The sequence below is a fragment of the Ochotona curzoniae genome, unplaced genomic scaffold (genome assembly GCF_017591425.1).
Source record: "Ochotona curzoniae isolate NIBS_2020 unplaced genomic scaffold, NIBS_Ocur_1.0 contig_1071, whole genome shotgun sequence".
Taxonomy (NCBI): domain Eukaryota; kingdom Metazoa; phylum Chordata; class Mammalia; order Lagomorpha; family Ochotonidae; genus Ochotona; species Ochotona curzoniae.
Window position 1 is genome coordinate 3,717,593 of NW_024464939.1, and position 26,942 is coordinate 3,744,534.

The 26,942-nt window shown below is 44.6% G+C and overlaps 1 protein-coding gene across 1 annotated transcript in view; it reads left to right on the forward strand.

Annotated features, from left to right (window-relative positions):
* Positions 1-17,407, forward strand: part of DPY19L4 (dpy-19 like 4) — a 62,388-nt gene extending 44,981 nt beyond the window's left edge. Inside the window, exons 17-19 of the mRNA XM_040993439.1 lie at positions 3,898-4,030; positions 7,641-7,799; positions 13,563-17,407. Of these exons, the coding sequence (XP_040849373.1) occupies positions 3,898-4,030; positions 7,641-7,799; positions 13,563-13,727 (457 nt within the window). The 3' untranslated portion in view covers positions 13,728-17,407. The remainder of the gene's footprint in view (positions 1-3,897; positions 4,031-7,640; positions 7,800-13,562) is intronic.
* The last annotated feature ends 9,535 nt before the right edge of the window (positions 17,408-26,942 follow it).

Consider the following 26,942-nt stretch of genomic DNA (forward strand, 5'->3'; position numbering starts at 1 on the left):
TCTGGATTTGTAGCAGTGGCTCTGACTTCATACAGGTTTGTACTTTGAAATTATATATATGTAATTCAGAAAATACCAAGTCAAGAAGTCAGTATGAAAAGTAGCCCTGAGGGCCCAACACCCTGAGGGCCCTAGCGGCTAAATTCCTCACTTTGAACTTGCCGTGATTCCATATGGGTGCTGGTTCTTATCCCAGCAGCCCTACTTCCCATCCTGCTCGCTGCTTTTGGCCTGGGAAAGCAGTTGAGGATGTCCCAAAAACCTAGGGACCCTGCACCCATGTGGGAGACCAGGAAGAAGCTCCTGGCTCCTGGCTTCGGATTGGTTCAGCTGTGGCCATTGCAAACACTTGGAGAGTGAATCTGTGGACAAAAGATCTTTCATTCTGTCTCTCCTTCTTTCTGTTTGTTTGACTTTCTAATAAAGATAAATAAATCTTAAAAAAAAAAAAAGTAGTCCTGAACTAGAATGGAATGTCTGATACCTTCTTAGTTCAGGCTACGCAGGATTCCAGATAATGTGCTAAGGGGTGAGCTCAAAATCACCAAACGCTAGGCTGGCACTATGCCATGGTGAGTAAAGTTGTCTGTCTGCAGTGACAACATTCCATGTGTGTACCAGTTCAAGTCCCAGTTGCTCCACTTGTTTTTTGTTTGTTTTGTTTTTAAAGATATACTTATTTATTTATTGAAAAGTCAGATATACAAAGAGAAGGAGAGATGGAGAGGAAAATCTTCTGTCTGCTGATTCACTCCCCAAGTGGCTGCAATGGCCAGAGCTGCATAGATCAGAAGCCAGGATCCAGAACTTCCTCCTTGTCTCCCACACGGGTTTAGGGTCCCAAGGCTTTGGGCCGTCCTCGACTGCTTTTCCAGGCCACAAGCAGGGACTGGATGGGAAGCAGGGTCACCAGAACATGAACCTGCAATAAATTGGAATTCTGGTGTGTGCAAGGTGAGGGCTTCAGCCACTACGCTACTGTGCTGGGCCATGTTGCTCCACTTCTAATCTAACTCGCTGCTAATGCCCCTTGGAAAACAGTGGAAGATGGTTTATGTACTTGGCCTCTGAGAAAAACACAGGAAAGAATCTGGGATTGACTAATTGTGCATGGCCTCGCTCAAATATCTGGGATTGACTTGGTGTCAGTTAAGATAATTGGCTTGACTACATGACTGGCATGTTAGGCCAGGCTTGTTCACAAAGTTTGGTGGAGTTCGCAAAAGCAACAAGAGAGGGCCAACCTTGAGCGTGTTTTTATGTCTGTGCCTACATTATATTTATCACTGCCTTGTTGGCAAGAGCAAGTCATATGATCAAGGTTAGAAATTCCTCAAAATTCATGGGCATAGAGAGGTTTTATTGCAGCCATTTTTATAACTAGCCATAGATGAAATAAACTATATTAGAAATATTAAAGATGTAAAAGCAGAAATGGAAACATGAGAAAAGAATGAAACACTTTTCAAAAAGGCCTGGAAGATATGAGAGGAAAGACAGAAGTGTTTCTAAAATGAAGGCTAGGCTTGTAGGTAATAAATGGGAGGAAGTGGAGACGAGCACCGTGTAGAATACTTCCCTGTTAGAACCAGCTGAGAATCCCAGTCCTGCCAAATCGTGACTGCAGGGAGCTTGCCAGGCCCTAGCAAAGGGCTCACAGTGATTGTGTTTGCCTCTTGGGCACTCGAGTTCTTGGCCTGATTACTGTGGGCCTAGGATCTTGAGCATACTGGCTCCACTGTGCAGACAGAGGACAAATGCTGTAGGACCTGAGTTGTGTCAGTATTCATTTAAAACAAATGAAACACATCTCTTGTTTATACCCAAATCCTAGCTCTTGTTTTCAAACTGTTTGTAAAATGTATGACTGACTGAAGAGGCAGACAGATCTCTGTCTACTCAGTTATTTCCCTGGGGCTCACAGTGGGCAGAGTGGGACCAGGCTGAAGCCAGAAACTGAGAACTAAATCCAGGACTCCCACAGGCACGGCAGCAACTGAAGTATTTGAGCATCACCTGCCAGGGTGTGCGTTGCAGGAGGTTGGAATCAGAAACAGAGCTGAGACTTGAGCCGAGATGCCTCCTATTGGATATGGGTGTCCCAAGTGTTCTGCATGCCTCCCACCAGCTCCTCTCTTGTGTGACCAAATATTTGTAATTATGTTTTATGTTGAGCATTCTGCTGCAGAACATGAAGTAGAACGCAAAGGGGAGAGAAAGAAATGAGAAATTGGCCTTATTTCTATCCTTTTTTTTTTTTTTTATTGGAAAGGCAGTGTTACACAGAGAAGAGATAGATATACCTTCCCGCCTACAGCTCACTTTCCAGATGGGAGTCAATGTCAGGAACTTCTTCCTGGTCTTACCCATGGGGCAGGGTCCCAAGAACTTGAGCCATCGTCCAATGCTTTTCCAGGCCATAAGCAGTGAGCTAGATCAGAAGTAGAGCAACCAGGACTTTAACTGGCATATAGCATGCTGGCACTTCAGGCAGGTTCTTACTATGCTATTCCCCTGTGCCAGTCCCCCTATTCCTATTCATTTAAGATTTATTTATTTATTTATTTGAAGGCAGTGTGATGGAGAAGGGGAAAGAAGAGGGAAGAAGTGAGAGAGCCCTATCACAGCCAGAGCTAGGCTACACAAAGGAACCAGAAGCTCTGTCTGCATTTCCTTAATGGGAGACTGGAACTTGAGAGCTTGGACTGTCAGCTGCAGCCTCTTTGGATTCAGAAGCTGAGAAGCCAGGACTTGGGCTGGCATTCTGATGTTGGATATGAGTGCCAAGGGGCAGCTTAATCCATTGTTGCTCAACACTGCCCTGTACCACAGTATTTTACAGAACATGACAAAAGCTGAACAGTTGTACTTTGAACTGCTAGATGTTGATGTTACTGTGGTATGCTGTTTTGTTTTTTCAGGTTTATTTTTATTTGAAAGGCAGGTTTTACAGAGAGAGGAGAGAGAAAGAAGGTATTCCATCTTCTGGTTCACTCTACAAATGGCCACCTCAGCCAGAGCTGAGGTGATCTGAAACTGAGGGCTTCCTATCCAGCTCCCTGCTTATAGTCTGGGAAGCAGCACAAAATGGCCCAAATACTTGGGACCCTGCATCCTTATTAGAGACTCAGAAGAAGTTCCTCGCTCCTAGCTTTGGATCAGCTCAGCTCCAGCCATTGTGGTCATTTGGAGAATGAACCAGTGTATGAAAGATTTTTCTCTCTGTCTGTCCTCTTCATAAAATCTGATCTGCCTTTCTAACAAAAATAAATATTTAATAAATAGCTAAATAAATCTTAACAACAACAACAACAAAAAAGGCAGTCACAATGTGCCATCTCTATTTCTAGAGCCTGGCATTAGCTCTGGAACAAAGAGTATGGGTATTGAATACAGGGAGTTGAAAAACGTAATGAAGGCATTAATGCAGTTCTTGGGGACTTGGTTGTAGGTTTTCCTTTTGGTAAGTTGCATCTGTTGAAGTGGAGAAGTTATAAGTGTATTATCTGTAGACAGACACATGTATAGGTAGGGAAGGAGCAGGAGGATAATTGGGTCTGGAAGCAGTTGAGTTTTGGGGGTTAAATTTGCAATAGTTGAATTGGAAAATTCAATTCCACCACTGAGCTAGCCACCCTATTTAAAATAGGCATTCTTGCCTTGTCACTGTCCTCTTAATCTGCATCTTTCCCTTGTATTGTGTTTGAGTGGCATTATTACCGGATGACACATGTTTATTTTCTTTTGGCTCCATGTTTTTTTTTTCTGTCATTTCAAAACAATGTCTGATACAATGCCTGATATTTTTTCTTGAATTTGTAAATTAAAAATGAACTGCCATTGAAATGTAAGTGTATAATGACGTTATGAATTGCTGAATCTTTTGGTTCTTTGCAGAAGGCAAGCTCCACTTGCTGCTGTGTTTGCAGGGAGTCCACAGTTGATGGGTGCAATTAAATTATGCACTGGATGGATGGTAACAAGCCTGCCTCTTTATAATGACGATGATCTTCTCAAGAGAAATGAAAATGTAAGGCATTTAAAATTCTAAATTTGGATATTTTGTTGTACTCTAGAATCATTCTCTAGTGGTACGTTTGTTATTAGTGCATCTAGGAAGTTGAAACAGTCCAGCTTTAGCTTTTAAAAAATTGTCTAGTTAGTTTATAGGGGGAGAGCCAAAATTAAGCCCATTATTTTTGAATGTATGAAGTATTTACATGTTTCTAGGGAAAACATTGAAGTTTCCATAAAGTACCAAGGGAATGGTACAGTTGTTTTTAAATCAGAGTCCAGAGAGAAGTCTTTAAATGAGACTGTATCATTGACGTCAGACACTGCCTCTGGTAATAATTGATTGTTTAATCCTCTAAGCCAGTGATTCTCAAGCTGGACAATGTCTGGGACATTTGTGGTTGTTCAGCCAGAGGTGTGGTCCTGTAGGCATCTAGAGGTAGAGATCAGAATTGCTAGTAAACATCCAATACAGTTTTCAGAATGCTCCCCTCCTGTATGAGGCATTACCTGGTCTATAATCTCAGTAGTACAGAATTTGACACCCTGTACTCCAGGCCCACAGTAAAGGTATTGCCTTTGTGCAGAAGTGTTTTGTTTCTTTTTATATTTTATATCTATATTTATATGTATATTTATATTTATAGTCAGAAAGAGAGACAGATTTAGAAAACACTTGTTCATTGATTCACCCAGCAACTCCTCAGCCAGTTCCTGGCTCTTGGCCAGTCAATCCAGGACTCTAGCCTGAGTTCTCACTGCTGCCTCCCAGGCTTCACACTAACGGGAAGCCGAAGGCAGGAATCAGAACTAGCAGCCACACCCAGGCACTCTGATGGAGGACATAGCTGTCCTGGCTGCTAGGCGAAACACCTACTCCTCTAGTCTCCCCCATGCGCTTAAAAACCAAAAAGATTAATTTGAAAGGCAGTTAGAGAGAGTTCTTCCATCAGCTGGTTCTCTCTTCAAATGGTCACAATGGCCAGAGCTGGGCTGGTCTGAAGTCCGGATCAAGCAGCTTCTTCCAGTCTCTCATGCTGGTGTAAAGACCTAAGAATTTTCTGCTGCTTTTCCTGGTGCATTAACGGGGAGTTGGATGGGAAGAGGAGCAACCAGGACTCAAACTGGTGTCCGTAAAGGGTGTTTCTTTTATCCTCCTACAGTATATGGCAGTTTCTAAAAGTTTAAAAATAAATGAAAATGGTGTAGGCTGCTGTCAGTAAGTATAGACTTGAAAGGATAGAGTCACTGAGACTTACTAAGCACCATGAAGTAAGTAAAGCGCTTCCTCTTGAGCTGTCACCATGCTGCATGGCACACAGTGTTCGTGTGGGTATCCCTGGTGCTGATCTGTGCACGTGGGACTTTCACATGCAGATAGCCAGGAGCCATCAGTTTTAGAAAGCAACTGCCCCTCAGTACTGTGAAAGTAGATTGGAATCTTAGCCAACCTAGATTTCAGATTAAGTATTTTCAGGACAAATAGTATGATATTTTTGTCCTAAAATTCATGTCTTTTTTTTTTTTTTGTAAGGTTAATGAGAGCTGATTTAATATTAACATTTTAGAAAGCTTTATTATTTTAATAAGCTCAGCAAAGTTGTGATAAAGAGGGTCCAGTGCAATGGCTGGGTGACTAAATCCTCACCTTGTAAGTGCCAGGATCCCATATGGGTGCCAGTCTATCTCCCAGCTGATCCACTCACCCAGGTGGCTGATGAGCCTATGAAAAGCTGCTTAACCTGGAAATGTAAATCAAATCCACAATTAGATATTACTTCCGGCCCATTAGGATAGGTATAAAACGCCATTCAATAACAAGCATTGATGAGGGTGTGTTAAAATTGGAATTTAATCTTCTTACATTAGTGGGAATAAAAATAGTACTGCTGCATTGGAAACTGGCCTGCGGTTCCTCAGAAAGTTAGCCATAGCGTTGCCATGTGATCCAGCAGTTGTTTTCTAGATGTATGGCTGAGAGAAACTAAGGCATGTTCACACAAAATCTTGAACATGAATGTACAGCGTTGTTTATACTGGGCAAAACACAGGTCTGTCAGCTGATGAATAAACAAACGGTTATGTCTGTACATGGGACTATTATTTGACCCCAAAAATGAGTGAAGTACTGACCTGTGCTCACCATGGATAAAACTTGGAATCATTACACAAGGTGAAGGAAGTCAACCAGCAGGGAATATGTATTGTGTGACTCTCTTTTTATGACGTATCCCAAATAAGTACTTTTATAGAAACAGAAGGTAGATTAGTTGCCTAGGACTAACGGGGACAGAGAGGCTTGGGGATGACAAATAAGGGCTATGGCGTTTCTAAAATCGATTGCACTGAGTAAATATAGTAAAAACCATTGGATTATAATAGGTGCATTATATATATGTAAAATACCTCAATAAAGGTTAAAAGATATATTGTGAATGGTAATTTGAGTTTATAAAATACTAGGAATAATAATTGTCATTTTCCTAGCTACGGTGAAGTTTTCAATAACAGTTGTGACAGTTGAAAAGATGAGGTGGGGCAAGTGTTTTACACAGTGGTTAAAACATTTTTTTAAAAATATTGTTTGTGGGGCCTGGTGGCGTGGCCTAGCAGCTAAGGTCCTCGCCTTGAACGCCCTGGGATCCCATATGGGCGCCGGTTCTAACACCGAGGCCCTGCTTCCCATCCAGCTCCCTGCTTGTGGCCTGGGAAAGCAGCAGAGGACAGCCCAAAGCTTTGGGACCCTGCACCCGTGTGGGATACCGGGAAGAAGTTCCTGGATCCTGGCTTCGGATCGGCATAGCATCGGCCATTGCGGTCACTTGGGGAGTAGTTCATTGGACGGAAGATCTTCCTCTCTGTCTTTCCTTCTCTCTGTATATCTGACTTTCCAATAAATAAATAAATCTTTAAAAATAAATATTGTTTGTGGGCTTAGTGCGGTATCTTAGTGGCTAAAGTCCTTGCCTTGCATGTACCAGGATCACATATCAGTGCTGATTGGTGTCCTGGCTGCCACACTTCCCATCCAGCTCCCTGCTTGTGGCCTGGGAAAGCAGTCGAGGACTGCCCAAGGCCTTGGGACCCTGCACCCGGATGGGAGACCCAGAGGAGCCAACCTCCACTGCCTTCCAAGGCCATATGCATGGAGCTAGATTAGAACTGGTGCCCATATTGTCTGCCAATGCTGCATCTACTTAGTCTACTATGCTTATTCTATTGTGTTAAGTCTACCATGCTAAGTCTACTATGCTAAGGCACTGGCCCTCTAGTGTGCCTTCTTGAGGGAAGAAATCAAGTAACCTTGAATAGTGGTGAAACAGGTTAAGCCACCACTGAAATACCCACATCCTATATTGGAATACTGGTTTGTATCTCTGCCACTCTTTTGCCAATCCAGCTGAAATGCCTAGCCCCGAAGTGGATGTTACTGCCCTTTTGGGAGTGAATCCACAGGTTCACTCACTTTCTGTCCCCCATCTCTGTCACTGTTTCAAATTAATCAGTCTTCACAAAGAAATAGTACTATATTTTCCAAAGATAGTACTATGAATGTAGTAATGGTTGCATAGTTTTGACTAATATAAATTTTAGTGTCTTAAAGATGGGTTTCAATTTTTTTTCAGATCTATCAAATCTATTCAAAGCGATCTGCTGAGGATATCTATAAAATACTGACATCCTACCAGGCTAATTACCTCATTGTAGAGGATGCCATCTGCAATGAGGTGGGAACCACAAGAGGCTGTAGGGTTAAAGACTTACTGGATGTTGCAAATGGCCATGTAAGTTACAATTTACAAAGTTGAATTTTCTTTTTAAGAAAAATGATTTTTTTAAACTTAGCATCTTCAAACTTTATTTTTGAAACTTAATATTATCAGTGTTATGTAATAGTGGAAATGCTAATTAAAATCAATATGAAGTATTTTCCAATACACCAAGCAGGTTGACATTTTTTTGCGAAAAAAATTAATTTTGCCAATATCTGAATTCTTCATCCAATGCCTTGCTTTTGCATATGAATCGTTGGACATTTGTATAAAAATGGTATAATTTGCTATGTATTATTTTAATATAGCAATCTACAAAGAGCTATTTCAAATGTTACACAGAAAATTTCATGTAATTTTTTATTCATCTCTAGAAAAAATACTTAGCTAAATTTACACATTTCCTATACACTGAGTTCTTGTTTCACACCTAACTGTATCGAGAGCCCAATTACTTGTTTAGGATATAGTTAGATTTAAATTTCTGTGTTGAAGTCAAGCCATTTTCCTAAGCTGCTTTCTCAGCGTACAGTGTGTGTGCTATGAATGTGCTAACTGGAGAAGGCTGGTAGGAGAGTTTTTTTAGTGAGGAACTTAATTTTATAATAAGTTCTATGTTCTTTTTCTTAGTAACCATTTAGTCTTATTCTGTTTTATGCTGTATATGTTGGAAATTTTCTCTTTTGATACTTGATGGCTGTGTTATCTGGTTTATAGTGGTAAGTGGAATTTTACAAACATCCAGTATTCAGACTCAGTGCCGTGTTATATCGGCTGTCTGGAACCTGTCCTCCTGGGTTGTCCAGGTTTTAAAGATGAATTTGCTTCTCCTTTTTTTTTATTTTATATTATTATACTTGATAATCTTTACATAGCTGATTAGGGCACAAAGGGTCAAGGGTTACCGGAAAGTGGGTAAGACACATTATGATTATTATTTTTTTTGTATTTGGGGTAAGGGGGAAGATAAAGGGAGAAGCCCCACCCCACCTCCCACCCCATCCCAGATCCATGACGTGGAGCATGCTCTGAGGATTCTGCTCAAGTGGTTTTGATAGTTGAACAGTTATGAATTGCTGCCACTCTCACCATTCCAAACATATTGAAATCTCTCCAGAATCTACTGGCTGACATAGTCCACTTTAGAGTCTCCATTTGCCCAGCTTTTCACTGCCAACACATGACTGGGGCAGGTGATTCATTTGTTGTGTCCTCCGTCCTCTGTTGTGGTACCAAGTGTCCTTTCCAAGTTCCGATGGACTGCCATATCCTCCATGTGCACCTGGAAATGCTGTCAACTGTTCGTCTGAGCCTCTGAGGACGCTCGGCTCTGGCACTTGCACTCCATGGCAGACCATAGAACCTGCACTTCTCTTCATGGTTGGGGTTCTGAGTCCAGCAGTTCGATTGGGGAGATTGCCAAAGAAACTTTGTCTGAGGTGATCCCAGACCTGATTCTGTGTGTGCATGCCAGTACCGGGTCCAACACAGTCCATCGCCCCAATCAGCTTATGCATATGCTGGTGGTTGCAATTGCTGGGTCAGTTCTGTTTCCAGCCCTGTCTTCCACACAAACCAATAGGTGTTGCAGTCCAGCCTGATTCAGCCTGATTCTGCCCAGCACACACTCGGCCCTCACATAAACCAGTGGGAGCCGCAACCTAGTCGGAGAGACCTGCAATAACCCCCACCAGACCTGCCCCCACCCTTGTTCCTGTGCTTGCCAGTATGTACAGCAGACTGGTCCAGTCTGTCCCACATCCCATTCAGCTCTCCTACTTGTTAGTGGGCATTGAAGCCTGGTTCAGCCCACTATCTAGCTCCACTATCCAGCCCACACACATGTTGGTGGGTGTCATTCTGTCCAGCCACCCATGCCCCAGTCCTGGTTTTCATGCTCTCCAGTCAGAGTGGCAACCCAAGAGGGAGGTTCCCACTGTTTTCCTAATGGGTCCACTCCCACTCCCGGATCATGCACTCTCCAGGTGGTTCTGGAGTTTAACTTGAGAGATTAGCTACTGGTGCCAGCATCTGCTATCTGATGCTGCGGCAAAGCCCAACCAACCCTCACCCACTGATTTATGCTTGCACTAGTAGGAAGAGTCAACCAAGCCTGGCTCTTCCCTGTTCTGGCTCACATGAGGCCCACAGGTGTTGTAGCCCTGCTTGGTCTAGTTTGCCCCCATCCCAACTCATGCTCTTCATTGGGTGAGGTGTTCCAGCTGGGGGCCCTCCACATTCCCCCTACCAGTTTTACCCCCTCCCTCCCTGGTTCCTATTAGCGTTACTGCCTAGTCTGGCATGGCTCGCCTAACCTTGGCATTTGCTAGTGGGTTCTGTAGCCTGGCCCGGCCCGGCCCACCCCCAGTTCCAGCTGGTGAGGGTTATAACCTAGCCCAGCACAGTGTGTATCCTGTCCTAGCCATACTGTGTACTGATATGTGTTGCGACCGAACCTGGCCTGACCCACACTGTTGTGGCGCTGGGATCATCAGTGGCTGATGTGAACTGGTTCAGCCTGGTCTGCCCCTGACCTGTGCCAAATGTATGCTGGTGGGTACCTTTCCCTGGCCTGTCTGGGATGTTCATTATTGTGGTTCTTGTGCTCACCTGTGTGGACTGTGTCCTGACAGAGGAGTAGCCCAAGTTCCTCCATCAGAACCTCTCCCAATGCCAGGTAGGCCCATGGGCCAGCCCTACTCAGTCTACTTCCTGTCCTGGCAGGGACAGTGGCTTTTTCTGACTTGCCTTCAACCCATTCTGGTTCTTACTGTTGGATATTTTAGCCCAGCCAAGGCTCGTCCATACCCAAAAACAGCTCACACATGGCTCAGTAGGGACAGAGCCCTAGCCTAGTCCATCCTACATCTATCCTGGTCCTCCAGAGCACCAGGTGGTGCTGGAGTCTAGCCCGGCTCAGAGCATCCAGTCCCAGTCCACACTTGTGCCAATGGAGACTGCAGCCATGTGCAGACCAGAATGCAGTCCCCACTCCAGCCCCTTGCTCCTCAGTGGGAACCCCAACGAGCTAGGGTGTCCCTTTCGCTCCTCAACCGGGCTTTTCCCCAGGCATAGATTGCGTGCATTCTGTGGTTTCTCTGACCCAGCTTGGCAGTATCCCTCACTGTCTTGGCCTTTGCCTTAGATACTGTATTCTGGCATCCCTTGTTCATGCAAACCAGTCTATGCTGTCATCCCTGGCTCATGCAAACCAGTCTGTGCTATCATCCCTGGCTCATGCAAACCAATTGGTGTAAGAGCCTAGCTCAGCATAACCTAGGTTGTTTTCTGTTCTTGCTGGTGAACTAAGGTTTGCTCGGCCCTGCTGGGTCCACCCCCTTCCATAACCAACCACACTTTAGCCAACCATTAAAGCTACTTTACCAAGCTTTCCTGACCCTCTGGCCTGGACTATTGTGATTGTCAGTCAGATTTATGGCCCTCTAGGAGATTTTCCCCAAGTTCCTCCACTTGACTCACTCCCAGACCCAGATCTCATACATGCCAATGGGTATTAGATCAGTGCCCAGCATAGTCTACCCTTCCATCTTGGCCTTTATGAACTGGTAAAAGTTGCATCCCAGTCCACCCCACACCCTGTTTTAGGATGCACATTTGGGTGCTGCCTTGACCTGCCCAGACTTTTGTCAGTTCCTTTATCCTTGAGTGATGGCAGATTCCATGAATCACCACCCCAACTCTTAAGCTAACCAGAGGGACTTGTATTTCCACAGGTTTGGGCCCATTTATCCCCCGCAGAATCTACCCCCAGACCTGGTTCTCTTGTGTGCTGGTTGGTGTCATGACCCTTCCTAATGTGACCCATCCTCTGAACCTATACTCAGTCAGGGCCTGGGATCTAGCCTGCCAGACATGCCCTCAGCCGTGGCTGTTTGCTGGTGTGTGGCAATCAGTGATGTTGTACACTAACAGCCCATCTCAGGACTCCCATGTGGGCTGGTGAATCAGTCTGACCCAAACAGATCTGGATTCTCCCCCTCCAAACCACTAGGTCTCAGTCCCCACGATTGCCAGCAATGTCAGTGACCCCGTCATCGGGAATCACACTGGATTAATCCCTTAGCTTAACTCACATTGATCTTATCCATGTATGTCTCTAGGCAGCAATTACATACCCATAAACCTTAGAGCCCACTTCCAGGCTGGCGAAACCCATGCCACTTGGCATGCTGGCCTCCCAAAAGCTCAGGACTCACTCACCACGTGGCGATGTTGTCCATGACCAGAGTTCCAAGCATTGGGTCCCACCTGGCTCAGGTACCCTTTGTAGCTGTCACGCTGTGGAGGGCTGCTGTCACCCGAGCCCCCAAGGTCAAACACCCACCCTCTAGGTTCCTCCTGGCACAAGGTGGTAGCGGCAGGGTGGCGCCAGGGACCTAATCCCATTCCCAAGATTTCCACATAAAGTACTCACCATGGGGATGGAAATCTGTCAGACCTCCCAAAAGCTCAAGACTCGCTCACCACATGGCTGCAGTGTCCATGGCCAGAGTCGCAAGCATTGGGTCCGACCTGGCTCGGGTACTCTCTGCAAGCTGCAATGCTGCTGAGGGCTCCTTTTACCCTAGCCCACAGTTGAACACCCACCCCCTAGGTTCCTCCTGCCACCACTTCTCCTTTCACTTAAGTAAGTTGAACAAATTTCATGTATTTCACCGTACAAATTTAAAAGCAGAGTAACACTTCCCACCCAATCTTCACTCCCATCCTTGTTCTCAAGCTCCCTCCTCCTTCATCTTTTTGTTTTTAATCTGTAATGACTGACATGCTCTCAGTCCACCTCATAGTCACAGGCTTAATACTGTATCAGTGAAGAATTCAGCAAATAGCAAGTAGGGGAAAAGCCACTGCTCCTCAAGAGTATTAGAGAAAGGCTGTAAATAATTATCAAATCTCTGAATGTCACTTTTGCTCCTGTAGATTACCACAAATCAGGGGAAACGTGATATGTGTCTTTTTGGGCTGGCTTATTTCACTAAGCGCAGTGATTTCCGATTGCATCCATTTTGTTCCAAAAGATACAGCTTTATTCTTATTTATGGCTGAATTGTATTTTGTATTGTATTTTTCCACATTTTCTTTATCCAGTCATCACCTGATGGACATCTAGGTTAATTCCGCACCTTAGCTATTGTGAATTGAGCTGCTGAAAACATTGGGGGACAGATAGCTCTTTCATAAGCTAATTTCACTTTGGGTAAATTCCCACGAGTAATTGTCCTTCCGCTTTTAAAGTTGAGTTCTTTTATAGGTATTAAAATAATATTTAGCATTTTGTTGTAAAAAACCCTTCTTGCTGGCTAAACTATCACAGTGAACATCAATCAATGAAAAGGTGAAGCTTGGCATAAGTCATAAAAGCATACTTGCTCACTAGGCAATTCTGAGTCAGTTCTCTGAGAGGAGAAGGGATGGAATACACATTAGAAAGAAAGCATAGCTATTTCTTTGCTTGGGTAGAATTCCTGTAGAGCCCTTTGCACCAGTAATAATGGATTATGAAAACATCGCCTTCTAGATTTTAGGATTAAAGTTTTTAAAAATCGGAAACACTTAATTCTTTTTTTTCACTCTGAATGGGAAGCTTAGGAGCCTAATGGATGTAGTTTCTGTTTGCTAAGCAATGTGAGATGTTCTGTACTCATGTTTTCTAATAATAGTTTTTCATATGAACATAAATTACTTGTACATTGATGGTACTTTTCATCTAAACTTAATAAGATTGCTAACATGATGTTTTATATTCTTTAATAGGTGGTTTGTGAAGAAGGTGACAAGCTAACCTATTCGAAATATGGACGATTTTGTCATGAGGTCAAAATTAACTATTCTCCATATGTGAATTATTTCACTAGAGTGTACTGGAACAGATCCTACTTTGTGTATAAAATCAACACTGTGATATCCTTCCAGTCTTGAAAAATTACAGGGCCTTTATTTGGAAGACTTGTGCCACGTGAAATAAAGTGATTTTCTTCTACCTACATGGGGTCTGTTGCAGATCGCAGTATGGACATCTGAAACACTGCTGCATTTCTCTCCCGCCTGCTCTTAACTGGATCCAGAGTTCTGCGGGAAACAGAGTGTTACTGTCACATCTAGTGCTCTGCAATTTCCAGAGAAACATCTTTCTCACTATTACAAGGTGTTTAAAGATTTTATGTATTATAGCAGTTTCCACATACATCTTCATTTTACCATGATGTAGATCTGGATTTTGATTTTTTTTTAAGATCAGGGTTATCTCCTAGGTGTAGCATTTAATAAAAACTTAATTGACATAATTATGCAATAGAAGGAAAGAATTATTCTCACCCTCACCAAGTTTCTGAAGGTGTTTCATGTTTTGTAACAATTGAAATTTCATGACAAAAGCTAATGTAATATGTGAAAATGAGATAAAAGAAATGGAAATGATATAAAAGAAAATTATATTTAAGGCTGTATGTATAGACATATCTGGAAGCCTTTGTCGATGCAGCCCCCATCATCTGCTGCGTAGCCACGCGAGCACTTTTTCAGTACTGTATGGTGCATGGCATTGCGCTTTTTCTTTTATGATCACCTGTTATGTGATTACCTTGTTTTACTTATGTCTGGTAGCAATATGATCATGATACAATAATAATTCTTGTTACCTCTCTATATTTTAAAACAAAAAAAATTGTTCAGGTTTTTAAAAATATATGGGTGTGGGATAATTTATTCGTGTATTTTATACTGAAACATTAAGTAAAAAATTAGCAGAATAAACATGTACACCAAATGAGCAACAGTTTTGGATGCAGTATGCAGATTTTGGAGCAACAGTATGCAAATACTATATTAAACATACCTCTGCATACAGGAATTATAAAACACAAGTGATATTTGTGAAACTGTGAAGCAATTTTCAAAGTGACAAACAAAATGACACAATAAAATTTACAGCACAGTTTCACAGTCCAAAATATTATGTTTCTTATCATTTATTAAAGGAAACCCTAAAATAATTTGTTAAACTCAAGATAGATATAACAATACACATATATAATTTTAATAACATGAAATGCATGTTCGTTTCACCTGTGAGTTTTCATCATTTTTCTGGCTGGAGAGAGCACTGTGGCGGTCCTGCCACTGAATTCTAAATTCCTGTTCAGCAGAAAGGAACCTTTCTGTGGTCTTTGTTATCTGCATCTGTGCCTTTTGAAAGTGTGTGCATTCTTAGACTGACTCTAGGAAGCTTGCCTTTTGGAAGCTGGAAACTGTTGGATGTTGGGGTTAATGTATGTCAGCATAAGTCTGACTGGTTCTCATTTCACTCTATGGCTTTTGATACTGTACAGTAAAATAAGTGCAGGCAGCATGCCCCAGGCTGACCCTGTGTCTAAGTGGTGAGACCATAATGATGGAAGGCCACAGGAAAGTCAGTCTTACTGTGGTACTTAAGGCTAGAGCATGTGAGAGAATGTGAATTTACAAGTCAGCTCGGGTGTTTTGCCAGGGAAATTGGACCCTTTTTTTTTTTTTTTAATGTAGTATGAAATCTTGGAGTTTTTATTGATTTATATTATGACCACATGTGCTGTTATTAGATTTGGTTGTTTTATTAGTAAGTTTCTTTTGCTTCTGTCAGCTTATTTTGTAAATAAAATAGATTTGAGATATTTTCTATTGAATTTTTCAAATAGTGAATTTTTCATTCAGCATCAGGTAGAAAAGTTAGTTTTTAAGTGTGAGTGGTAATATTGGAAATGAGAGATAAGCTTGACTGCTTCTGTTTCATTCTCAGTTAAGACCCCAATACTAGGAAACTTGAAGTAGGAAGGTTACGATTGGGTTCCTTATTTATAGAATAACACATGATTTAGAATAATACGAGCAATGTGTAACTTGCAGTAGTTAAGGTTAATGGGAAAATCTGTGAGAGGAATATATCTAGATTTAGAGGGGATAGAATTTATCAAAGAGATGCAAAACCTACTCTACCCTTGATATTGAAATAAGTGCCTTAACTTCTTTATTTATAAGTTTACTTTCTTGTTTTGTGGTTTTAGACAGCAAGACATTCTGAGATAACTTTTGCTAATTTTTACCTCATTAATAAGTCTTTTACCATCCTGTAGCCACTGTTACTGCTAACCCAGGAATTACCAAAACTTTGTTAAGTATAGGGATGGGATTTCCAGCCTAGCTTCTAAAATACCAAATGATCCAACAAATGAAACTTGTTTGAATGATAAGGCCTGTGGTGCTGACTCTGCAAACGTGTAACTTGGCATCTGTATCATGGTGCTTTTTGTTAGACTGGAAGTGTTTGCTGCATAAGTAGGAATGGTTAGACAGCTAACACACACAGCATTGGTCCAATATGATCATGTTGCTTTGTGATGTCATGGCTGGGTGGGTTTGTGAAGGTAGACTGTATGGTTTTCACACACAGAGAAGTAGTCCAACAGCGCCTTTCCCAGGATGTGTCCTCAGTGGTTCCTGTGCTTTACTGGAGCGCTTTCCTCTTCACTCCTTTCTGTGTGTGTAGACGGCCATCTGTTTTCCAGGATGTTAACCCACGTTACCAGTAGCATCAGCGTTGTGGTACGTTTCCATACTGTCCAGACTAAAAGAAAGGTAGAAATGGAACTTGAAATGTGCTGTACATTGCAATTGAAAAATTTTTTGAAAGAATATTGTTTCTTGAAGGACACTGTGAGTAGCCATCTTAACTGGGTTGTTTGTTAGAAATGAGTTGTTTTGGATGTTTTCTCTTTTTGTACTGTTTAAACATTTAATGCCTTTATGATAAAAGTAGTGCCTCTCTTTATATAGTTGGTGGGTTTTTGAAAGTTGATTGTTTTTGGTAAATTTGTTTTTAATGCATGAGTATTCAAAAGGCATCCATTTTTAATTGTATATTTAAGAATGTTTTATAAAGTAAATAAGTACTTCCGGATTTACATCTCAATATATTCTCTCCTCATTTGTCCAGTGTTGAGTCTGTTGCTAGCACTAGTCGTTTTAGTTACTGATATGTATTCACAGCTCTGAAAAGTTACAAGTAAAATTCAACCATTGTTTTGAAATAATATCAAATAATATGAAATTTTTGAATGTGTAGGCTTAATACCTTAAATTAGATGTGAAAATTACAACAAAAAATTAGTATAAAGGCATTTTTAATTCCCATTTACAAGAATGTGCAAAATTTTAATCTTCACCTATGTAATCCTGTGTGTGGCTGATTAAGAGATGCACCAAAGTAATTTTCACTATACAGATGTATTCAAATGACAATAGCACAAAGAAGCATGCATTCTAAACAGAGTCTGTAATACAAACAAGTTTTGTGTTGTAAGTTAGTAGCTTTGTACAGCAGCTTATCAACGATGAATACAGCTACCTTTATGTTCATTGACCTTACAGTCAAACCTGTAACTGTGTATTTAGATTAAATACATCTTTGCAGAAAAATTAGTTAATTCAGTAAGTATAAATCCTTTAAAGAGTTGGATTTTGAACTAGCTTACCTCAGATCTTGTAACACACTTATCAAGAATGAAACTATCTCGTGCCTATTATCCCCCTTGTTTTGTTTCCTTAATAAATCTTTTCAAAATGTGTCTTTATATAGACATAAGTAAATGTTTAAATTCCACTTTCCTGAGAAATTCTTCAAACACCCTGCAATTCACCCATTTCAAGTGTAGAACTCAGCAATTTTTAATGTATTCACTCACATGTAAAATTGTCACTACCAATTTTAATGAAGGCATTTTCCTCAACTCCAAAAAAGAAACCCCAATGTTTCAGTTAACTAATCGCAGCCACTGCCACCCCATGGCCATCACTGCTACTCTCTTTTCTTCACATTTGCTATTCAGGACATATCCTGCACATGGGGTCATGTAACCTGTCATCTTCTGTGACTGGTTTCTTTCACTCAGTCTTAACATTTTCACCAGTCACCCATACGGTGTGTGTGTGTGTATACCATCCTTTCAGTGTCAAGTAACATTGTGTGGATGTGGCACAGTTTGTGTATCCATCATCAGTTGATGGACATTTGCTTGCTTCCATTTTTTTGGCTATTAGGAGTAATGCTTCTGGTGATTTGTGTACACGTATGCAGGGTCTTTTTTTTTTTTAGAAGTATTTATTTATCTGGAAGGAAAGAAAGAGATGTAGAGAGACAAGAACAAAGCCAGGAGCAGCTTCCAGGCCTCCCAGGCAGGTGGTGGCAACTTGAGGTATCGTTTGCTGCCCTCCACCTCAAAGACACACTATGGTGCTCAATAGCAGGAATCTAGATCAGAAGTGGAGCTTACATTCTAACCCAGGGACTCCAGTACAGGATGTGAGGAAGCAAGCCGTGTTTTAACCCCACACCTATGCTTCCTTTGTGCCTCTAGCCTTCCCCGGGTGGTAGGAAGTGACGGCTCACTGTGGTGTTCATTTTCCTTATGACCACTTTTGGTTTCTTGAGAAGCACAGACACATCAGAGAGAAGGAGAATTCCTACCTACTGGTTCTTTGCCCCTTTCAGATGCCCACTGTGTCCTAGGCTGGGCAGAGGCTTATGCTCTAGGCAGGGGCATACACGCAGTATCCCATGTGGGTGGCAGGAGCCCAGTCCCTGAGCTGTCACTTGTGCCTCCCGAGGTCTGCGTTGGCAGGAGGCTGGAGTCGAGAGGCAGGGCCAGGAATGCAGCACAGGCACTCTGAGACAGGAGGTGAGCGTTCTCACCTTGACACTTGGTTTTCATCTGTTCAGTCTGTTCTTACGTGGTGTGTTCACTGTAGCTGAATTTATGTGTGCTCTTTCACAAACTTTGTGTTTTTTTAATGGTTGTTTTTATTTTCTGTTTGCCTTATTATGCTTCCTTTCTCATTAATATTTTCTGTGGAACATTTCAATTCATTTAAGTATTTTTTCATGATTTTTCAAACTATTTGAAAGACAGTATTACAGAGGGAAGGAGAGACGGAGATAGTCTTCCTTCTGCTGTCTCATCCCCAAATGGCCATAACAGCTGGTCCAAAGCCAGGAGCTTCTTCCAGGTTGCCTTCACGGAGCTGGGTTGGAAGTGGAACAGGTGGTAGCTTTACACACTGTGACACAGGCCAGCCCCAAATTTAAAATGAGTAAGTATATAGAACCCAAAGTTAAAAGTATAATGAGCCCAAAAATTAAAATTAGAAAGTGTATAGAGTCTTTGCAGTTTTATGTTTTTTTCCCTTCTTCATTTGTTTTTGTGGATTCAAACTACAGCCTTGGGTCAGTTGTCATTTCCTTATTCCTATACAACTTGCTTATTTATTTATTTTTAATCTTATTTATTTGTGTTTGTTTATTGAAAAACAGGAAGATAGATGTTCCATCTGCTTGTTCTCTGCCCAGATGGCTACAATAGCCAGGCCTAATCCAAGCTAAAGCAAGGGGCCTAGAATTTCATCAGGTATCTGACATGGGTCCCAGGGCCACCAGTACTTGGGCTGCTGTCTGCGGCTCTCCCAGGCACATCAGCAGGGAGCTGGATCTGAAATGGGGCATCCAGGACTCAAACCAGCTCTATGTTATAGGATGCCAAGGTCTTAACCCACTGAGCCACAAGGCTTGCCCAAGACAGATTTGTTCCCACTTAGCTCCTCTGTATTATTACATCAGATAAATTTTACATATTGAGGTCCAACAATATTACATACAGATATTTTATAAGGTTGCTTTAAAGATGTCCCGAGAAGAAATAGGAATTTACCTAATCCCTTTATAATTACACAATTAACTTTACTGGTGAGATTTGTTTTTTCCAGTGGCTTCTAATTACAGGACAGGTTGAGTATCCCTTATCCAAAATATTTGGGACTGGTTAGAGAAAAATAATAAAGGAAAAAATTAACAAAAATGTTTGGGACCCAAAAGTTCTCAAGTTTTGAATTTTTTCAATTTTGGAATCTTGACATCTACATAGGTGTTTGAGGAATGGGAACCAAGTCTAAAAGTTGAAATTTATTTGTGGCTTTTATATACCTTATACACATAGCCTGAAGAGAAACTTTTTACAAGATTTATTCATGTGAAAGGCAGACTGACTTGATTTGGGTGGGGCCTGCCTGGGCCACAGCCAGGAGTTTCTTCCAGGTCTCCCAGAGAGGAGCAGGGGTCTGAATACTTGGCCCCTTTCCTGCTTTCCGGCTCACACTAGCAGGGAGCTGGATCTGAGGTGGAGGAGCCAGGCCTCAAAGGTGAGGAAATGTTACGTGATGCTGGCATCGTAAGTGGAGGCTTCACCCACCATATCACAGCACCTAAGTGTTTGCTCCACAGTGGCAAGGGTTTCAGGGAAGGTGAGATCAACACAGGCTGACAGCATGATGGAATTCAGGCGGAGAAGCCAGGAAAAGATGGCCAGCTTGTGAATGTTTACTGATTTGTGTTTCCAGGATGTTAGTAACATGATAATTAAGGATAATTTCCATTATAAAGAAAGCTGGAACTGATATTCTTTATTTAATGAAAGAATTCATGGTGCTGACTTTTTTTTTAAGTTACACTGGGCACCCTAGGTCGACTTCATTGACTCCCAAGAAGTCCAGGAACAGGGAGGTGTACTCTCTTCCCTCAGACCCAAGAGGAACGCTTCATTTCTCTACCATCTTTCCCCTCCTTGCCCATGCTCCCTTCCTGAATGTGGCCCAGCTGTCTGTGATTTCCACACCTTTGCAAAGATAATAGTAATAATAATCCATAGGAGCAGGAAAAAAGAAAAAGAAACAAAGGAGCAAGCCCTGCCACACCCTAACCGGCTCTGCTGGCTGAATGCCGCAGAACGGTGCTGATGAGCACAAGCTTAGTCCGGGGTGACTCCAACCGCAGCCATGGCTTTGCTGCGTGAACCTTTGGACACACCCTGCATGTAGCAAGTGACCTGGAAAATGCCTTTCCCACCCCACAGCCCTGGCCACAGACCTACCAGAAACAGGTTGCGTTCAGCATGTTAGGTTGGGAGGAAACACACCTTTGCTGTCCAGCAGCAGGGCTCCATCAGTTCTGCACCTTGAGTCACAGCTCACAGGGCAGGCATCTCCATCACCTTGGCGTGCCCCAACATACCACATTGGATAGCCTCTGGGTGATACTGCGCTGATGACTCATCATAAACATGAAGTAGCTGTTCTCAGCACCTACTGGCAGGACAGTGGCACATCAAGGGTGTGAAATAAAACTCAGGGGTCTCCTTCCTCAGTGGCATTTCTAGCCCCGCCCACTGTCGGGCAGTGGCCCTTGAGGTATGGAGAGTCCTGACCGCGGCTGATGGAGACAGTTACAGCTCAGAGGTGGGCCCCAGGCAGCAGGGAGACAAAGGGCTCAGGGGCCAGTGGGCAAGGGCCAGGTGGGGAGAAACTAGCCCCCGGGCTCAGGGTCCCACCTCAGGATTTAGACCCACCTTGGGAGGGTCTGAGGACTGCTTAGTGGCCAGCTACACCCTCCTGGCATGCTGCAAGGTCAGAATCTTCACCAAGTCCCGCTCTCCTCGGAAGGGACAGGTGCCAGGCACAGCTGATGCGAGAGTGGCTGCATTACCTGATGGGCCTGGCAGGGAAGAGCCCTGCTTGCCATGTGACCCACCTGGAGACCCCCATGTTCTTTCTCAGTGTAAGCAAAGACCTGACCCGCAGAGCAGTGCCCCTAGTGGAGAGCAGAGGCACAGCCCTGCAACCCTCCCGACTCCCACTTGCACAGTAGACCTGAGCTGCCTCTACCTCCACCACTTCAGGCTGGAGTCGAAACGAACTGGACACCCTCCACGAGGGTCTGACAAAATAGACTGAAAGGATTCTCTTCTCTAGTGTTTCCTGAATGAATATGGGTGATATGTTATTTCATCTTTGAAGGTTTGAAAGAATTTTCCAGTGGAACATCCAGGTTTAGTTTTCTGGGTGTTTATTCAAGAGAATAAAAGGGCCCAGCATGATAGCTCAATTGGCTAATCCTCTCCTGGAAGCACCAGCATCCCATATCCTATGGAAGCCAGTTTGTGTCCCAACTGCTCCACTTCCCATGCAGTTCTCCTTCTTGTGGCCTGGGAAAGCAACAGAGGATGGCAAAAAGTCTTGGGACCTTGCCCCTATATGGCAGACCCAGAAGAAGCTCCTGGCTTTGGATTGGCTCAGCTCCAACTATTGTGGCCACTTGGAGAGTGAGCCAGCAGATAGAAGATCTTTGTCTCTTCTCTCTGTAAACCTGCCTTTTCAATAAAAATAAGTAAATCTTTAGGCAAAGAAGAATCAAAAACAGGTGTGCACAAGCAAACGGGTCTGAATCCAAGCAAACAAATTCATGTTCCTGACAAGTCAGGCACTGGATTCCTACTTCAGAGTGCCAGTGAATCCAACATGGGGAGCTCCAGAAGCCACTCAACACACCACACCGCACCACACCGCACCGCCCTACACCACACCACCTCACCACACCGCACGACACTGGATCAAAACCACAACACTCATAACACACCACACCGCACCACACCGCCCTACACCACACCGCACCACACCGCACCATCCTACACCACACCACCTTACCACTCTGCACAACACTGGATCAAAACCACAACACCCATAACACACCACACTATACTGCACCACACTATACTGCACAGCACTACACACCACACCGCACCACCATCTCACCACAACACCTCACCACACTGCACCACACCACCACCTTACCACACAGCATCAAACCCACAACACCCATACCATACCACACATACCACACCACACCATTCTGTACTGCACTATACAACATGCCACACTGCACCATACCATCTCACCACACTGCACCACACATACCATACCAAACTGCAATACCACATCGCTCTATACAAGACCCACATCACACCACACTGTACCATCTCACCACATCACACATCACACCTCACCACCTCACCTCACCACACTGTCCCACACCACCCCACTCCACACCGTACCACCCCAATCACACCACCCATCCTCACAATGCCAGAGAACCGGGGCATGCGGGCAGCTCAGCAACCCTGGTGCAGTCGCTGTCTAGAACGTAGCTTTGCTTCACAGGAAAGTTGATGGGGGCTGAACTTCAGATAATGTACGAGGAGTTTCTCATTTGACAAGAGGGAATGGGCACTCAGGGGTGGGCACATATGCAGCACTGATGTTTCCCTCAGAGGCACGCATTGGAGTGGCACAGTGCAGAGGAAATGGCACCTGACCACAGCCGTGCCCTCCCTCTGCCACCCAAGTCACAGCCTCAGTCTCTTCCATCCTCATGGAGATGAATGCTCTGTCCTGCCATGCCATGTGCTCGGGACAAGGGACGCGTGTGTGAGAAGAGCCTTGCTGATCCCGGGAGTGATGCGGGCTCAGCCACATAACTCTGGCCACGTCAATCCACTTTGGGCTTTTGTCTCCCTTGTGAGGGGAACAAAATGAAATAAAAATAGGTACCAATCTACACCTGTGAAAGATCTGTCAGAAAAACAAAGACCATCCTTCTAGGGCAGGGTATCTGCTCTGGAACTTTCCACGGTAACAGGAACACTTCACGTTTGGGATAGCTGCAAGAGCCACTGTGTGTACCTTGCTGAGGACTGGGATGCTACATCTGACTTACTCTTTTTTTCAAAAACTTTTCAAAATTTTTATTTTTTATAATGATTAAATGGTGGTTGATGGTGGGAAGGCTCGAGGTTTAGGGAAATTTGGATGTGCTCATTGCTTCCAAATTTGTTATTTCTTCTTGTTTCTGGGGTGAGGGGAGAAACAAAGGGGAGAAATCACTCATGAATTTCCACACGTCCCAGTACCCAGAGATGAGGAACCACCACCTCATGTCAAGCCAGAGTCTCAATGTGTACACACTGATTTACTCTTAATGAACTCAGTGTAAGAGCCACATAATGCAGCAGCCACCACGGGGGACAGCAGCTGCTCTGGTGCCCCGGGTCCTGGTCATGCTCAGCAGGGTGAAGAGCTCCTGGTGGTCCTGGCTGTGCTCAGCTGGGTGAATTACTTGCGGTGGTCCCTGCAAGCCAATAAGGACAAGGGATCATTCATATAATTCTGCAATTTTAGCATCTGACACCTTTCATGCTAAGTCCCTTATAATCGATATAAAACGCAATTTTTTACGATCAACAGTTTATGCAGAGCCCAGCTGTAAACATAAACAAATAAATAGGAATAAACTTACTCCCTTGGATTTAAAAATTAGAAACCCGAGCCTGGCCAGCAGGCCTGGGAGAGGCCACTCACCCACCAGCAGCCTCTGCAGTCCCCTCCATGCACTTCTGGCTCCGACTCCACACAGGTGTGCAGTGCGGTGCTGCTGAGGTACTGCTGGAACCAGGTGGGCTGGGGAGGGGACACAGGGGCCCGGCTGTAACCGCAGGGCCTGGGGACCTGGACTTGTGCTGCTTAGCTGCTCTGGGGAAGAAGGGCAGGGTCTGTGACTGCGTAGGGCACCTGTGAGTGAGAGGGAGGGCTCTATGGATGGAGCAGGAGGCCACTGTCGCTCCCCTGTGGCAGGCGTCCCAGGAAGCAAACACTGCATGTGGAGGTGACATCCTCCCATTGGGTCTCTCTGAGGAGTGGGGTAGTCCTGGCTGTGCACAAGGCTAGAGAGGAGGTGCTCGCCATCCTTCTCTGCATTCTCTGAGCCCTCAGCACAGGGAGGCTCCCTGCAGTGTCAAGGCCAGCTTGTTGTCTGCAGCCTTGGGAGCTGTGTCTACATCCTCCCTGGTGGCACTGGTTGTCATCAGCGCTGCCTTCAAGGCCACCACTGGCTTTGTGACATGGGGTCCTGGGTGCATCATGAGGCCAGGGCTGTGCCTTCTGCAGGAATGTTGGCAGCATCCAGGGGTCTGCAGCTGTCCCCAAAGACCACCCGCCTCTCTGACATACCCACCTCCCCAATGCTTCCCCTCCCCAGCCCATCCTTATCTACACAGTTTACCCCACACCCTCTGGGAGTGGAGTCTTAAGGCATGATGCATTGCATGCACTTGTCTGGTTCTCAACCACCCAGCCTGTGAGGTGATGACATATAGGCCCAAATCGGGGCCATCATGGGGAGGACTGACACAATGACCACACACAACAACCTGCCCTGTACCGTGTGTCTCCCCATTGAAGGGCTAGGCTTTCATCTCCTCAGCCACGTGTTCCCAGTGCCTGTGAATGACCTAGGACACAGCTTTTGGTAAAATCTCCTATTTTATTTTTGTGGCCATTGTTAAAGGGATGTTTTGGAAAGCCTGTTTTCCAGCCATAAACTGCTCTCCACTTTTTGAAATCCCACTCGGAGCATCAAGTCTCATCCCTTGTTTCTCCCATGCAGCAGCGCACCTGTTTGACCTTGCTGCTTCTATGGATGAGTCTTCCACAGGGGCTTCTCACCTAGTACACCCGGGGCGGGGTCAAAGAATCCCATTCTAGCAAGTTCCAGGTTAAGGTCCTGCTCCTTATCAGCTACGAATACGTTTTATATTTCTAAAGGATTGTAAAAATTTTTTTAAAGATTTATTTATTTTTATTGCAAACTCAGATATATAGAGAGGAGGAGAAACAGAGGGGAAGATATTCCATCTACTCACTCCCAGTGGTTGAAACGGCTGAAGCAGAACTGATTCGAAGCCAGGAGCCCGGAACCGCCTCCAAGCTTCCCATACGGGTGCTGGGTCCCAGGGTTTTGGCCGTCCTCAACAGCTTTCCCAGGCCACAAACACGGAGCTGGATGGGAAGCAGAGCCGTTAGGATTAGAACTGGCGCCTATATGGGAATCCTGGTGCTTTCAAGGCAAGGACTTTAGCTGTTAGTGTACCACGCTGGGCCCAGGATTGCAAAATATTTTACAAACAAACAAAAACAAGCAAACAAACAAACAAACAAACAGGAATGGGAAATTGTGAGTGTTCAGGGTCTAAAGTCTTTACAGAAAACTTTACCTGTGCATGCACCCCTGCTGCCCACAGCAGAGCTCTAAGCAGACTGCGGCCTGGAGTCCCACACATTGAGACTCATTTGCTGACCCAGGGTGAATCTTTGGAACCACTGTGGTTTAAATGCTCCTCCTACATTCTGGTGTGAGACCAGGCAGGCTCCCAATCACTGCCCTGAGAAATGCTTCTGCTCAGCCAACCCAGAGAGTTGGGGATGAGCCCCAACACAGCCCAGCTCTCCTGTCTGCAAGTTATCAAAACCCATGTGTCCATCAATAAGTCCTCCCCTGCCCTCCTCTCCCAAGTGAACATTAAGGCACACTGGGTTCTACATCCATGGCCAAACATGCAACCACAAAGACATGGTCAAGTTTACCTGGGCAAGATGGGCCACACAGAGGGGGACCAGAGGAGGAAGTGGCAGGTGGGAGCTTCCTGGGGGTGGGAGGCAGGTGACAGGTACAGGGTGCGAGCTGTTGGTGCCAAGATGCTTGGAGAACACATTGGAAGCACATCAGTCCCTTCACCACCTCCAGCTTCTTGGCCTCCCAAGCTTATGGAGCACCAGGTGTTCCTCCCACACCTGCCTGCCTCCCACCATCAGCTGATTCCTCCTCTGCCCAGGAGGACGGCTTGTGAGAGCCTGATCTCACACAGGGACTCCTAGGGTTCCGGCTCAGACCTTCTGGAAAGGGCCATGTGTGGTCTCCTACCTGTGTTCTCCACAGCACGCCTGAAGCCACAGACATGGCAGATGTTCCACACCCACAGACACATGTCCTCCTTCGCCTCAGCCACCAGGTAAAAGGTGCGCTCCCTGATCCTGATGTCGGACACAAAACTCTTTGGCAGATCTTCCTGTCGAAGCTCACGCCCGCATCCACCTGCTCACAGTGGCACAGGCTGATGATGCGCAGTGGCTTCTTGGAGTATTCCAGAAACCCTGGGTCGCTGCTCTCCTGGCTGCTCCGCAGGACAAACCAGCACTTCCTCCAGGCCCGTGTCCCGCAGCAGAGGTAGGGAGACAGGCAGCAGGCACGAGTCACTGCAGAGCTGTTTTCAGAGCAGCAATCCTACCCCTCCAATCCGTCCCATCAGAGAATGCCTAGAATCCGTGCTAGTGCAGCACAGGGTCTCGTATGACAGGAAGTGGCAGCATTCCCACACAGCAGGTCAGGGA